The sequence below is a fragment of the Ochotona curzoniae genome, unplaced genomic scaffold (genome assembly GCF_017591425.1).
Source record: "Ochotona curzoniae isolate NIBS_2020 unplaced genomic scaffold, NIBS_Ocur_1.0 scaffold_1037, whole genome shotgun sequence".
Lineage (NCBI taxonomy): Eukaryota > Metazoa > Chordata > Mammalia > Lagomorpha > Ochotonidae > Ochotona > Ochotona curzoniae.
In genome coordinates this window covers 24,991,498-25,007,455 of record NW_024467083.1, presented here as the reverse complement: position 1 = coordinate 25,007,455, position 15,958 = coordinate 24,991,498, and the positions used below count along the sequence as shown (strand labels likewise).

The 15,958-nt window shown below is 37.8% G+C and overlaps 1 protein-coding gene across 1 annotated transcript in view; it reads right to left on the bottom strand.

Annotated features, from left to right (window-relative positions):
- The window catches only part of MAN1A2 (mannosidase alpha class 1A member 2), a 143,975-nt gene that overhangs the window by 74,945 nt on the left and 53,072 nt on the right, over positions 1 to 15,958 (bottom strand). Inside the window, exons 4-5 of the mRNA XM_040999013.1 lie at positions 7,325 to 7,443; positions 2,692 to 2,772 (exon numbers count right to left, since the gene is read on the bottom strand). Of these exons, the coding sequence (XP_040854947.1) occupies positions 2,692 to 2,772; positions 7,325 to 7,443 (200 nt within the window). The remainder of the gene's footprint in view (positions 1 to 2,691; positions 2,773 to 7,324; positions 7,444 to 15,958) is intronic.

The window sequence follows — 15,958 nt, the reverse complement described above, 5'->3', positions numbered from 1 at the left end:
AATACTTCTGAGATACAATACCAAAAGCGTGAGTCATAATAAATTATAATTCTTTGGGGGGAAAGTAAAAAAGTAATAATAATAATAAACTGTAATTCTTTAAACTGTAACAGCTACAGTTCTTTCAAGCCGTGTGGGGTGTATGACACAACAGTTAAGATGCCACCTGAGAGGCCAGCATCCCATGTCAGCACGCCTAGTGTCATGCTACATCTGTGCTACTGAGTCCTGCTTCCAAGCTGAGACACACCAAGAAGGCAGCTGGTGATGGGTCCAGTCCTGGGTCCTTGCTGCCCACTTGGTGAACTAAGACTGAGTGACCAGATTCCTGGTTTTAGCCTCGTCTAACCTGGGCCACTGCAGCCATCTGGGCAGGGAACCAGCAAATGTGACTGATCTATTTCTGCTACTCTGTGTCTCACTGCCTTCTGAATTGAAAAACAAAACAAACAAAAAGAATAGCAACTTTTAAAAGTATATTAAGTTCCAGAAAGTACAAGTAACAGAGAAAAAAACCTGCGAACACATAGATTATGAAGACCCATGTTACAAATATACAAAGAACTATCAAAATTCAGTGTTAAGAAAAAAAATACAATTGTTTCATCGGCAAAATTCTGAACAGGCAACTCACCTAAGAAGGTATATGAAAACAAATAAGCACATGAAAAGGTACTCAAAATAATTGATTATTATAGAAATGTAACAACAATAACAAAAAACCCATAGTGAAATACAACATATCCAGTAGAATGACTAAAAACAATAAAGAAATTTATAATACTATTTATGCCAACCACTGTTAGGAAAGATTTTTGGCAGTTTCCTCCAAAGTTAAATACATACTTACCTTGTGACTAGGCAAATCTCATCCCTATGCATTTACCCAAGAGAAATGAAAACTTATGCTACCACACAACCCTTATATAAATTCTTTAAGCAAATGACTCCACTGGTGAATGAATGAAATATATTCTATCTGTTGATACTAAAGACTATACAGCAGTAAGGAGGAATGAAGTAGTAATACATGAATAAGTCTCAAATGCAGTATGTTACAGAAAGCAAATCAGTCTTCTTAATTGCAGAGCAGAAACCAGGATGGTAGTTACCAGCGTTTGGTAACGGGGGTGAGGGGGGCTACACTAACTATAAAACGTAAAAGAGAATCTTCAGGGATAAGATTCTAGTTTCTTGCTTGTGCTGGTGGTTTCAAGACTGTATGCACTGTCAATCACACAGAACTATATACTAACATGGATGAATTTTATTCTGTAGATAACACCTCAATAAACCTGACTTTAAAATCACTACCAATTAATTTACAGTGATTTTATTTACATACGCTAGGTCGGTTTCTCAAAGTATAGGATCACCATTTCCAAAATGACCTTTAACAATGAGTAATTAGAAAAAAATACAGAACAATGATTATATTCTAAACAACTGCATAAGAGACCTGTGGATAGGACTTTATTCTGACACAAAATGAAGTTTAAAAGCATGTTTGCTAAAGTGCAAATTTCTTTTGTCTTTTTTATTATTCATGCATTGGAGGCCTCTGACTTTTAAGTTGTAAACATAACCAAATTCCCTAACAAATTTTTATGGTATAATTATATATTAAATAATATATTTTTTATCTAATAAAATATACCAAATATTAACTTCTTCCAAAAAATAGAGCATAGTTAGCTCATTTTACACATATATACACAAAAAGATATAGTAAATATTTAAATATGAACTCACACAGGCAGAAAAACTCAGAAAAGAAGTAGGGATTCCATTGTATAATTACACACGTAAGAAAAAGCAAAGGTCCAAAACCTAGAAATCATGACAGTGGGGGGAAATAGTCTAAAAAATGGCTGGTTTAAACATAAGCAAATTTTTTTTAAAAATCGAAGAAAACACAGAAATACGCCTTTACAATACATGTTACAAAAGATGAATTTTCTTAAATTTACAAATCATTTAGATCGACAAACCAGTTTGAAAATATTGGTAAAATATTTCAGTTTCCCAAAAACTGAAACATGCATGAAATATGAACAGAAATATGAATAAAATGACTTCATTTAAGGTTTTCTTGCACCTCTCTATAACCTCATCCTTTAGCCTATTTGACTAGCAAAAAAGAATTTCTCACACCCACTGGCCCATTTGCCCTAGGTCTCAAGTATACCCATATGTAGTATTTCAAGACTTCTAGAAAGCAGAATTCAAAGTGTATTAAAGAAAAAAAACTATTCAAAGAAATAAGCATAGCATTTTTTCCAAATAGAATGTCTTAATAAGTAATTCTCGTGTCTGAAGAACCTCTAGTAATTCTTACTGACTCATTGCTTGATTTTTGCGTTATCAGTTTATTTTCCCCATCTGTGTGGATCATACAATTAGTCACAATAGCAAAACTCTACAGAACTCTTGCAAAGCAGATGGGATACATGTACAGCCAGCACCTGTAGTGAATTTTTATTTTATTGGGGTTCTCAAAGTGAAAAATTTTTTATCCAACAAACAATTTTACCTGAAGCATCCAGTTCCTTTCAGTGTATAGAGATTACTTCAATATTGCTCAAATCAGAAAAGCAACATGTCACTTGGGAAGTCTTTCACTGTATTAAATTCCACTTATTACATGGTTTCCCCACCCCAAACAAGTAGTGTATGCTTGATTTTGCTCACCTCTTCTCCTGAAAGGTAGTATGCAGAAAGTAAGCCTCCAATAAATCGAATGTTGACTTCAAACACAGATACCTCTGAATTCTGTAAAAACATATGAGACATATTTACAAATATGTAAATCTTTGTGGTTTTCACATATTTCCAATATTTCAATTGGTTCCCACACTTGTAAACAATGATTTTCCACTTTCTCCAACTTCATTCCTCGTGCTACTTGAAATCTCATCTGCCATGTCTTAATTCTATTACTATCACCACAACTTTCTAATTGTAGTTCGCTCTGTGTACCTACACGGCACTGTGAAAGAATCAAGACATTTAACCAGGGTAACCATTGTCCCTACCTCATCAACGCTTGTTAAATCTGGATCTTGAATTCCAGTACGGTACTCTCTGTGGATCTCATTCCTTATGTTTTCATCATCACAACAAAATTTTTATCTCTATTTTTCCTTACGAGTTTTAAATATTTTTGCAGTATATTAATAGCAATATTAAAGTATTGCTAAACATGATGGAGTTATGTATTTCATATAACAACATTGAAAAATTAGGCTCCTAATTAGGAAATTTATTTGGATACTCATATCAAAATGAAATACAAATTATTTAAATACAAATCAAGTGAAAATTAAATAGAACAAAATGTGGCAATACATAAAACTCCTTGAGAAAATAAATGTAAAATCAATACTTTTGATTACAAATTGGTACATTTAAAACCTCCCTAAAATTCAAACTAGCAGTATAAAAAATATATATATACACAAAATTAAAAGGCAAACAAAAAGATTTGAATCAAGCAATACTATAAAACAAAGCATTCATAAATAAATCCTGTTGAAAAGTCATTTTTAACAGTTCTTCACTATGGCAGTATCAACTGATTTCGAGTTACAGTTCCTCTGTCATACACACAAACCAGAACCTGCCTCATGTGTCCCTGAAAGATAGCCATAGATAACTCTGCCTCTGAAGCCTAGCTCTCTCACAGGATCTGACAGAAATCCTTAAACCACCAACCACATGTGAGCAGCACAAAGACCTAGTTTTTTGAGCTCAAGACATACACACACACACACACACACACACACACACACACACACACAAATATACACATGCACACATTTATTTTTTATTTGGAAGACAGAGTTACAGAGAGGTGAGACAGAGAGCAAGAGAACAAGAAATTTTCCATCTGCTGATTCCCTCCCCAAATGGCTACAAAGGTCAGAGCTGCTGTGTTTTCATGATTCTATATTCTTCCCACTATTGACAATGTACCACAGATGGTAATATTTCTTGTAGTTACTAACTGGTAATAACCTAAAGGTAATAATACAATGCTCTTTTCTTTCCTTTCTGGATTCTCATTACTTGATTAACAATTCTGCACATTTGAGTCTTCTAGTCAAAACAAATAATACAGTACTGGACACTGAGCCCTGATTGGTACAATAATATGAAGAATTAGACATAATAAACCTGCCATGCCAACAAATGACAATATTTGAGATTGTACAGATGCAAATTTTCTCCAAATTATCTGTAAATTAAATGAAACTCCCATCAAAATTTCAACAATTTTTCTTAACTAGAAAGAACAAAATTATTTTCTTTGTGTAATAAGATAAAATATCAAGATTCAGAGACAGATGTTAAGTTTTTTTATAGAAGTATCATAATTATTGTCTAAACCAGAGTCCCAGCTACTCTGGGCTTCCAATCCAGCTTCCTGGGAGGCAATGCATGAAGATTTAATTATTCATGTCCCTGTCATCCATGTGGGAGACACAGATGGAGTTCTTGGCTCCTGGTTTCAGTCTGGCCAAGCCCAGGAAAATACAGACATATGTAATGGACCACCAGATGAAAGACTCCTTTACTTCCTCTCTCTCTATTCCTTTTCCAATCTTTCTATTTCAAATCAAATCAATAAATTATAAAAATCAACAAGGGAATTATGGCTGTGCTATTTCTGATAAATTATAAATATATGGGTAGAAGGGCAAGTACATATTTTTTACTGAAACTAGAACACAGCATTATTTCTGTGAAGGATTTCAAAAAGTCTGCAGAGAACTGAAATTACAAGATAAGTTCATTTTTGCACAAAAATGGTAAATCCTTACAATCTCTTTTCATATATACATTTTCTGTGAACTTCTGAAAGACCCTCTTACTGTCTCGCTTGAAACAAAATTTCAAAAACAGTGCTTTCATTAAAATAAAAAAATTAGGAAAGGAAAAAATGTATTAAGACATATAATTAAAAAACAATACAGAAATGTGAATATGATAGAAACTCATAGATAAACCTGGAAATTGCTTTAAACAAACAAACATAAGCTTTCAGAACCCCCTCACTCCCACAAAAAAGTACCATGATTAAGACAGCTTAGTACTGATATATGGATAATGACAAATTCAATGAAAAATAAACTACATATGATTAACACATAATTAATGTGACATATATAAATAGTGAGGAAATTAACGATAATAGGATCAACTGACTATTTCACCTAAACAAAAATCAATTCCATATGGATTGCCTTTAGATACAAAACCAATGTATCAAAATGTCTAGAATAAAATACATGAATTTCATGCCTTCACCACCTTGACCTAGGGGATTTCATAAACAAGATACAAAAATCAGAAACTCTAAGCTACAAAGTCATGCAAGAAAAAAAAAAAGGCATAATACCTAACTTCCTTGGTACCGTTACATGGGACCATATGAAAATAGCCTACACAGAAGTATTCAGGCAGAAACAGGTAGAACAACTGAGGAGTATTCTTAAAGAACAATCGTGTATCTTTCTTTGAACTAAAAGGTGGGTAAGATTCCTGGATATTTAGAAATAATCTTGTAGCATGGATTTGAAGCTGTATTCTAAAGCTGACAGAAGCAAGAAAGAGGATCCAAGACTTCTGATAATGCAGCTATCAAATCCTTGACCTCTGATCTCTGTGTTTGGTTTACATAAAAGAGAAATAAACAATTCTTTCATTTAATTTATATTAAATTTTATGCCACTCAACAGCCAAAACTAAACCTAACTGGTAATGAAAATCTTTCTAATGGAGACATGTCAATAAATATAGCTAGCTTTCAAAATGCTAGCACACAAGATAAAGTTTTTAACTAGTCAGCACCAGGAAACGAAAGGAAATCACTATGGACTCAAATCACAATTAAAATAATAAGAAATCTGCTAGAAAGAAAAGCATATAGAGAAGCAGCTATAGTCACACGGAATAGCAAGTACATGATAGAATCTTTTAAGTGAAGACTGATAACAATAAAAATAATTGCTACCATTTACTGAGCACTTAATAAGTACCAGATTACATCACTCCTCACAGTATTTGAACAAGTAACGATTTTTCAAAGGTTTATAAAGAATGGCAAACTTTTCAAGTCACACAGCTGGAATGTAACTGCCCTGGGCTTCAAATCTACTAAGCAATGCCATGCAGTAATTATGCCAAAGACTATGCATAGGCTTATTATGAAGACTCATCACAGCTGTGCCAAATCATTAACTCTTACACACACACACACACACACACACACACACACACTCTCTCTCTCTCTCTCTCTCTCTCTCTCTCTCTCTCTCTCTCATCAGGCAGCTTGTGGTTTCCTGATATTTTTAATTCAATGTTTTTTCTAAATTTCCCACCTTTGCCTCAAGTGATAAAGGCAACAAAGGGGAGCACGCACATGCCTGCATACCATATTAGAATACCTGGACTTGACACCTGGCTCCAGTTCCTAACTGATTCCTGCTGATAGAGAGCCCAGGAGGCAGCTGTGACAGATTAAGCAACTGGGTTCCCAAGATCCATGTAGCAGATGTGAACTAAGTTCCTGCTTCCTTGTTACCAGCTCAGCTCAGCTCAGCTCAGCTCAGCTCAGCTCAGCTCAGGCTCTTGTTGCAAGCATTTACTGAGTTAACCAGTAAGTGGAACCTTATTTCTTTTCTCTTTCTCTCTCTCTCCCTGCCTCTCAAAACAATAAAAGTGTGGCAAAGCATGTGTTATTTCAGCCTGTCCTATTTCCAAATAAAAGAGCAAGAGGAATAAGTGAAAAATGATGAGAAAAAATTATATGTTATTTAAAAAATTTTAAAAAGCCACAGAAAAGGAAAAACAATTTAATATTCTTTAAATAGCTAATATAATGCACAAAATTCCTGTGGTTAGCATCTTAGTCCATTCAAGCTAATGAAACAAAAATATCACAAACTGTGTAGCCCAGGAAAAACAGAAATCTATTTTTCAAAAATCTGAAGGCTACAAGGTGCAAGGTTAAGATGCCAAAAGATTCAATGTTTTGTAAGGAATCATTTTCTGGTTCTTAGAAGTTTCTCACTGATTCTTCAGAGTGGAGAAGGGGCAGGGCAATTCTCTGAGGCCTGATTTACAAGGGCACTAGCTCCATTCATGAAAGCAATAACACCATGGCCTAATCACCTCCTAGAATACCACCTGCTAAGAGTATCACATTAGTGATGAAGTTCAGTCATGAATTTAGGAAGGATACAAGCATTCAGAACACAGCTGTTAGACAATGTGTCCTGTTACAGTCAATCTAAAGAGTAGTTATTAATTGCTTACTCACCACACTGAAGTCAAGGTTATTTTCAATCCAGTTTTGCCCATCCCGGAATTCGTCATGAAGTCCCATGATATAAAGGGTATCCAGAGCATCTACTATAGTAGCACCCATTTGGGAACTTCCTGTTCAGGCAACAACAAATGCCATTAAGAATATTTCTTTCACAAAAAGCATATTGCACTTTTAAACAATATAAGAATCAAAAATAACATCCAATTCCTTTCTTTCACCAGAATACAAAGTATTTCAAAAACTTAACACCAACACAAGGTTGAAATTACAAATGTCAGTTTACTTTGGTGGAAAAAAACCCCGCTGAAATTCAACCTTATTTTGTTCAGAATATACATTTTTCCATATACTATTAAAAATCATTTTTACACCAAAAAAACTTTTGTATCAAGGCATACTTATGCTTTTAATTCCACCTTTCAAGAACTTTTTGAAGTGCACTCATATATACAGTTTAATATATTTAGTAAAGATAGCACATTAAAGAAAACCAGAAGCACTAATCCTCCTTCATTTTTGGCCTAGTCAAACATTCAGATATCCATTTCTGCAATTAAGATGAGAAGGAAACAGGTATTAATTCAAGCAAAAAAGAAGAGTTGCTCAAAATAATACAGAAAAAACAAAACCAAAAAGAAAAAAAAGAGAGTTGCTCAAATTAACAGAGTTGCTAAAATAACCATGATCTCCCATTTCAAATTCAGAGAAGAAAACATATGAAAAGCTGATATCTATATAGCAATACCAAATAGCCATAAATTATAATGATCCTTAATAATCAAAAAGAAGCTAAGAAATCATAAAACAAAATGTGAACAGAGAAATCAAAAAAATCTGTCCATCTTCACTTCTTCAACAGATAATCTTGATCTTTAAAAAAAAAAAAAAAAGAAAAAAGAACCAGAAAGTAAGAAAGAAGAAATAATTCGACAGTTTGATACTAAAACTAAACATTGGAAATATAAGGCAAGAAAATGGGCCAATTTGCAAAAATCCTAAATAAAACACTAGTAAAACAAATCTGGTAGCATTGTAAAAGAGCAGATGGGTGCTACAGCAACCCCAGGAAAGCAGTATCATCTCTGGCCTCTAAAAATGAAAATCATCCACATAGCATACCATACTGTTTATGTTATAACAACACACTGTGTTAGGAGACTTGTCCAGATCTTTTTGTTTTGTTTTTTTTTTTTAAGATTTATTTACTTTTATTGGAAAGGCGGATATACAGAGAGGAGAAGAGACAAAGAGGAAGATCTTCCGTCCGATGATTCACTTCCCACGTGACTACAATGGCCAGTGCTGTGCTGATCCAAAGGTAGGAGCCAGGAACCTCCTCCAGGCCTCCCACGTGGGAGGGTCCCAAAGCTTTGGGCCGTCCTTGACTGTTTTCTCAGGCCACAAGCAGGGAGCTGGATGGGAAGCAGGGCTGCCAGGATTAAAACCAGTGACCAAATGGGATCCTGGCGCATGCAAGATGAGGACTTTAGCCACTACACTATCACCCTGGGCCCAGAAAGATAGTTCTTAAAAAAACAAACGTCTTGCTCATATCAGGAACTTCCTAAAAGACCCATCAACCCTTCAACAAAAAATATCAAATAACAATTTGTATGCCAAAACCCAGAGTTTACACAGAAATCCTTAACAAAACTGTAAAAACAATCCTTACACAAACAAAACAGCACTCTCCAAACGGGAAGATTCATTTTGAACCAAATTTAAAATCATGGTGTCTCAACTTGGTTCTTCTGAGACAGTGATCTCCTTACAAAGGTATCAGTATCAGCTTTGCTTAATTACAGGTTTTCTTGACAACATCTTAGGAATGACCTTTCAACAAGCTCATGGTTTCTACTTGTTCTTTTTTCCATTCCTGTTCACTGAATATAAATTCATCTTCTAATATTTTAAAAGTATACATATTTGTCTTTATGATAGTTGTCCTTAACCTAAACTCTATTTTCATGCTCAGTATCTCCTAATAATTTGACTCATGAATGAGTTTATCTTCCCACTAACAAGTACTCCCACACACTACATTCCATGGCCTCTCACTCCTCAGTTTCCTTCATGCTGACATATCTAGAGAATGTTAGTGCTGGGTCATGACAAAACACTTTCTTTCCACTTTTCTTACTCCTCCCTCAGTTTTTGAATATGATTAACAACAACAACAACAACGCCTTTACCAAGCCACCAAGCCTATTTAATCACTCATTCATCCCTATCTCTGTATGACTCCTTGATTATGTCTCTCTTGAGTATTCCACCCAAAAGTTACCACTTAAGTAATCCGAAGGTACCGTTTCCGTTCATGTTTCAATTTTTGCAGAGAGTTGCTTTCCTCTGCTATCTCAATATTTATATAGTCTCCTAGAATCGTATTTCTCAAAAGTACTGACTACAATGGAATGGTGAAATGTCTGACCCATCTACACTGTATCATTCTTGAATAATAATACACAAATAAATTTGTGTCATGGGCAAAAGAGCTCAGGAAGAGAACAGTACAACTGAAACTAATGGTTATCACTATGATTTTTTTTACCCAGACATCTCAACTTTTCAATTTTAATAAATGTAAAGGGCTAAAACTACATGGGAGCCAAAGAAGCAGTGAAATGTGAAAATGTAAAACATATAAAACACAAACAAAAACACATATTTTCAGAACATGGAAATCACCTACAATAGTTCTCAAAGAAAAACTTTTATCTTTAAAAATGTGTTTCACTTGTTGGGGGCACCTCTGCTGGACGGAACCCTGCCGGGGTCTCAGCCACAGCCCCCGTCGCAAGACAGGGGCAGAGACCCCGGCCTTGGGCGGCCAGTGCACCAAGTGGTGCCAGGCTCTGCCTGCTGGCTGCCCAGCCGCGAGCTCTGGGGTTTTTGATGATATGAAATAGCTGCTTTGGGACACCCAAAAGTAAGACCAGCGTTAGCGTAGGTGAGACACTAATTTCTGGTGATTCCCAGGAACTGGGACATGAAACCTTAATGTAAGTGTGGGACTGAGAGCTGAATGTTCGGACTAAGCAAACCTTAGTCCACAAACATGACTGGAACACAGGGTGCAGCACAGGACATGCCCAGCTTGGTTTTGGCTCCAACTGGTCCACATTAAGCACAGAGTTGAGCCACGGTGTCTAAGGCAGGGGTCATGACAGGTGGATGGGGCTGCGGCAGGGTCTGGATACAGTTGTCGTCTCCCTTGGCGCAAATGTGGATTGGAAAAAGACGTACCGGGCCAGGCCAGACCATAACACCTTCTGGTGCTTTGGAGTACCAGGGTGGATGTGGGACGGACTAGGCTAGGTCCCAACCTCAACTGAGCCATATACGAGCTATATGGGGGCATGGACAACCGTGGCTGGGCTGAAACACTCTACAGCAAGAACCAGAACGGGATGATGGCCAGTTAGGAAAGGCCACTGTTCCTGCTAGGACAAGAGGCGAACTGGCACATGGACCCACTGATATGCATGAAACCTGGCACATGGAGGGGTTCTGAGGGAGGAGCTTAGGCAACTCCTCTGGCAGGACATAGACCCTGCAGGTCAGCGCAAGGAACATGGAAGGTAACAGCCAAGAGGTCATAGAAAGTGTCCCACTGGCATGCATTTGGTATGGGTCGGGGGCAGACCAGGCTGAATCTGTTCATGTCATCCACTGGTAAATCTGATCGCCAGAACAGAGTATGGGTTGAACCAGGTCCGGTCGTGACAAAAGCAACACACAAGTTGGAATGCCAAGGTGAGGTAGCCTGAGCCAGATGCAGCTGCAGCACCCAACCAACACACGTGAGAACCAGGAAAGGAGGAGGCAGAGCTGACAGGGGAATAAGGGGAGGTTCCCTAGCTGAACAGCAACTTACACTGAGGAGCGTGAGCTGGGTAGGGGGTAGACCAGACCAGGCAGGGACACAGCACCTGTACACCTCATGTGGACCAGATTGGGTGAAAACCAGGCTGGGCTGACTATTCCCACTGGTGCAAGCTACAGTCAGAGTTGGTGAGGGTTGTTGGGGCTTAGTTGTAGCACCAGCTGGCGGAAGCTGGTACAAAGGGTTAGACACGTTGAGTTGAACCACAGGGCCAACTGGAGAGGGCACAACTGGAATGGGAGCGACCTGGGAGGGAAATAGTGGGCTCCTCCCTCATGGGTAATCACCTTCCACGGGAGGGCATGGGAACTAGGACAGGGGCTGGGGTGGCTAGACAGACACCCAACAATATCCGTTAGGGACGGTAGGAGGAGATGGTTGGATGGAAGTAGGTTGCAACACCTGTTGGCAAGTATATGAACAGAAGGGTATTTGGGACAGACTGGGCTAGTATGCCATACATACTGGCAAGCCAGGGTAGGGGGTGGACCTGGTTGGGGTTACTGTGGGCCGCCCTGACTGGGCTGCAACTCCTACTGGTACGTGCGAGGGACAAGTGCGTCCAGGGCGGAACCAGGCGGGACTACAAGAGGACACGGGTGGAGACAGAACCAACCCAGCAACTGCAACCACCAGCTGATCGGGGCAATGGACTGTGCCGGGCCCTATGCTACTAGAACATGCAGGAATCTGGACTGGGAATACCTCAAAATTTCTTCGAGGATCTCCCCATTCGAGACACCGGACTCAGAGTCCTAACCAAGGAAAGACAGAACAAGTCAAGCAACAACCTCAGCTATCTGTTGGCAGCAAAATACTGGGCAAATGGAGATTCTAGAAGGGACTGTGTCAATCAATGGACTCTTCAATGACCACATCGTGCTTGGAGTGGCGAGACTGGCAGCGACCCATGAATGGTGAACTATTGGAACCACTTGATCGAGTATCTCAGAGCATGCCCCACACCCGGGACTTAGGGTGGGTGGGAAACTGGGTGGGGCTTCTTCCTCTATATCCCCCTTTAGGCCTTGAACCTTTTTTACCCCAATTAAATTTGTAAGGATTGTCAAAATTAAAAAAATTTTAAAAATTTTTTAAAAAATGTGTTTCTATATAACAGGGACAAATGAAAATAACTGATTTCAACATGCAGCTAAAGAAATACGAAGAATAAACTTCACCAAAAGTGTAGGGAAGTTATAAAAACTAAAGGCTGAAGCTAAGTGAAAATGAAGGAAATTCTCAAACTAATGAATTTAAAAAGAAATATGCATTGAATCTATTATCTATTTTTAAAGTAGACAACAGAATATAAAAGAACACAAAAGTAAAAATGCAACAATAAAGAAGAAATTAAGAAAATCATGAATGTTCATGCTACATTTTCATATTATATTTGAAAAGGAATGAAACTGAAAATTTTCTAGGAAAATACATATTTTTGATTTTCCAAAAGTTTTTATTGGCTTATTTTTATCTACTTGAAGAAAAGAAGGAAAGACATGATCCATCCACTCCCCAGTTGTCTGCAACAGCCAGGGAGTGGGCCAAGCCAATGCCAGGAGCCCACAACTTCATCGGGATTTCCCCCTCAGGTAGCAGAGGCCCAAGGCCTTGAGCCATCACCTGTTTCCACTCAGAACGCATCAGAAGGTACTAAATGGGAAATACAGGCAACCTAATGTGGCATTCTGGCATCCTAAGCAGCAGTTTAATCTACTACCCCACAATGCTTGAGCTAAAAATGCATATTATCTGGACTTAAGAAAAAAGAAACGGGAGAATCAAGATGGTAGAATAGGGTAAGGACACATTTAAACAGATGGAGAAACTTTAGCCAATGTGAAGCAGAGAGGACACATTCCAGAAAATAGGAGAGGAAAGAACAACAGCAGAGGGGTACCTGGATACTGACACACAGGAAAGCGGCGAAAACAACGGTGTGGTGTTGCAGTGACTGATACTCAAGAAGCATTCAGCTACCAGCGATCTGAACTCCACCAGCAGCCAGAACTCCACCAGCAACCAGGTGGAAAGGGACTTTGACTGGGAGCTTGGGAGGTGAACCCAAACAAAGAACTGTCCGTCCTGCTGGTCTGATTTGACCAGGAGTAGAGAGAGCGGCAGATCCCACATGGGCAGTGCAAGAACAGGGTGGATTTGACAGCCCAGTAAGCCCCCCTAGAGCCAAACTGGGTGTCATATTGCATAAGGAGGCAAAGTAAGGGAAAGCACTGAGCATACGATGAGCTGGGAACTCTTTTCTGACTCAGTGACGGCATTAACATGGCATTCTACAGGCTCCACCCAAGACAGGTCTGGGTAGCTCTCACACTTGACGGCTAGCAGATCAAGTCAGGTGCCATTTTGTACAGTGTGGCAAAAGCTTTAGGACTGCAGGGGACAACAGTGAACTGTGCATGTGCTGAGCTCACGAGAACTCACTGAGTTCAGTGTATTGCCCTGGTCCCACAGGAAAATAATACTGACTTTGTGGGGAGCAGAAACTTCATAAACTTAAATTCATCAATATTTCTCTCATAGTTGATGCTATTTGGTATTCTAAAAAACGATTCTTACCTCAAGTTAACAACAGAACAGAAATCCCAAAAATTAATCCACATGTGTACGGACAACTAATACTTGAAAAGCAAGCTGCAATCGATCCAGGCAGAAAGGACAGTCTCTTCAACAAATGGGGCTGGGAAAACTGGATCTACACGTGCAGGAGTTTGAAATAAAACTTTCATCACCTTAGTCCTTGTACAAAATCAACTCTAAATGAGTCAATGATGTAAATCTACAGCCTTACACCATCAAAGTGTTAGGAAAAAAATCCAGAGAAAGTGCAAGACAGAGATATAGACAAAGACTTCTTGGAAAAGACCCCAGAAGGGCAAGCAATTAAAGCAAACAAACAAACGGGATTACATCAAGCTAAGAGGCTGCTACTGTACTGCAAAGGAAACTGACAACAAAGTGAAGAGCAACCAATAGACAAAAAGGGAGAAAATTGTAAAAACTGCAACTGACACAGAATTAATATCCATGATCTATAAAAAGGCTCAAGAAAGTCAATAATAATAATAATACAAGCAAATCAGTTAAAAATGAGTAAAACATGAACAAGCAATTTTTTCAAAGAAAATGGCCAAGAGACACATAAAAAATGATTAGGCTAATTAGCCATCAGGGAAATGCAAATAAACATCACAATGATGTTTCATTTCACCCCAGTTAAAATACCCATCATTTGAAATTGTTAAAAAATAATAAAAAAGAAAAATAAATAAATAATAAATGCTGGCAAGAATGTGGAAAAAGGCATTCTAATCCAGTGCTAATATTAATTTTTAGATTATTATTTATTATTGTTTTATGATACAGTTCCACAGGCTATGTATGGGGTTTCCCATCCTCCTTCTCAAGTCCCTTTCCCCCTATTGATTTCCTCTCTAGTATTACAATCGGCAGTCCTTCCTGAACAGTCATAAGTCCATCATTCAGCTATTGAACTGTTTCCCAACACTGTAGGTATGGACAATGTTGGAGAGTCCAGCATTCTACCATCAGGATGTTTTCAACTGTTTCACTGAAAGTCCATCTTTGGTCTGGACACAGAAAGATATACTGCGCTATGTCTCCACATCTGGGCATGTCATTCTCTGATAAGAATTTTAAACTTGTGCATGAGTATGGAAGATAGTATGAAGATTCCTCGGAGATCTGAAAATAGATCAATCATATAATAGTCTTCCCATTTCTGGGAATTCATCCAAATGAAACAAAAACATCATATGAGAGAGTTATCTGTGTCCCTGTGTTTACCACAGCTCAGTTCACAGTATTTATAATACAGAATCAACCTAGATGCCCATCAACAGATGACTAGATAAAGAAATTGTGGTATATTCTGCAACAAAGAAAGAAAGAAATCTTGTCTTCTGCAACTAAATGGAAACCATTATGCTCAGTAAAATAAACCAGCCCCAAACAGACAAATATCACATGCTTTCCCTAGTCTGTGATAACTAAAATACAATGTACAAAAAAATTATCTTCATGAGTGAGACTGACTCCTTGGGACTTTTGTTTACAGCCTTTGTCTATATTCCTGAGAATTAGATTTTGTGGCTTTTTTTTTCTACTTGTTTTGTGTGATATCTTTAGCTATTGGTAGGTTAATCCTGTTATTGTGAGGTGAAGCAAAAGCATGACATTTAAAAATTAGGGAGTAAGAAGGAGAAGACAAGGACAGAGGAAGATGGACGGAGAATTTGGGCATGAGAAAGGATGGAGTGGGAAGTGTTACTAACCTCCTAAATCTGTATTACAAGATACATGAACTTCGTTCACATTATATAAATGAAATAATAACAGCTACACAAATGTAACAAACTGTAATAAGGAATGTATACATGCATAGCTTACTTGACTAGGAAAACCCACAGCCAGTAGAAAAATTTAACTGAAGACATAAGCTTTTCAAGCTTTTTTCACTACTGAAAATCTTGCAGATTGCACATTGCTTTTTCCACCTCACTATAATTTCCTTTTTACAAATGATGCTTCCCATGAACCGAATTTTCTTCCACCTTTAAAATTTATTAAGGCAGTATCAAGACCAGTATCTATTTGATAAATTTTTAATATGCCAGAAGCTCTGAATGACATGATTTGATTTGAAAATAAGTAAAAAAACTAACGTCCGTTTCTTTCTTTTTGAAAAAAAAAAAAAA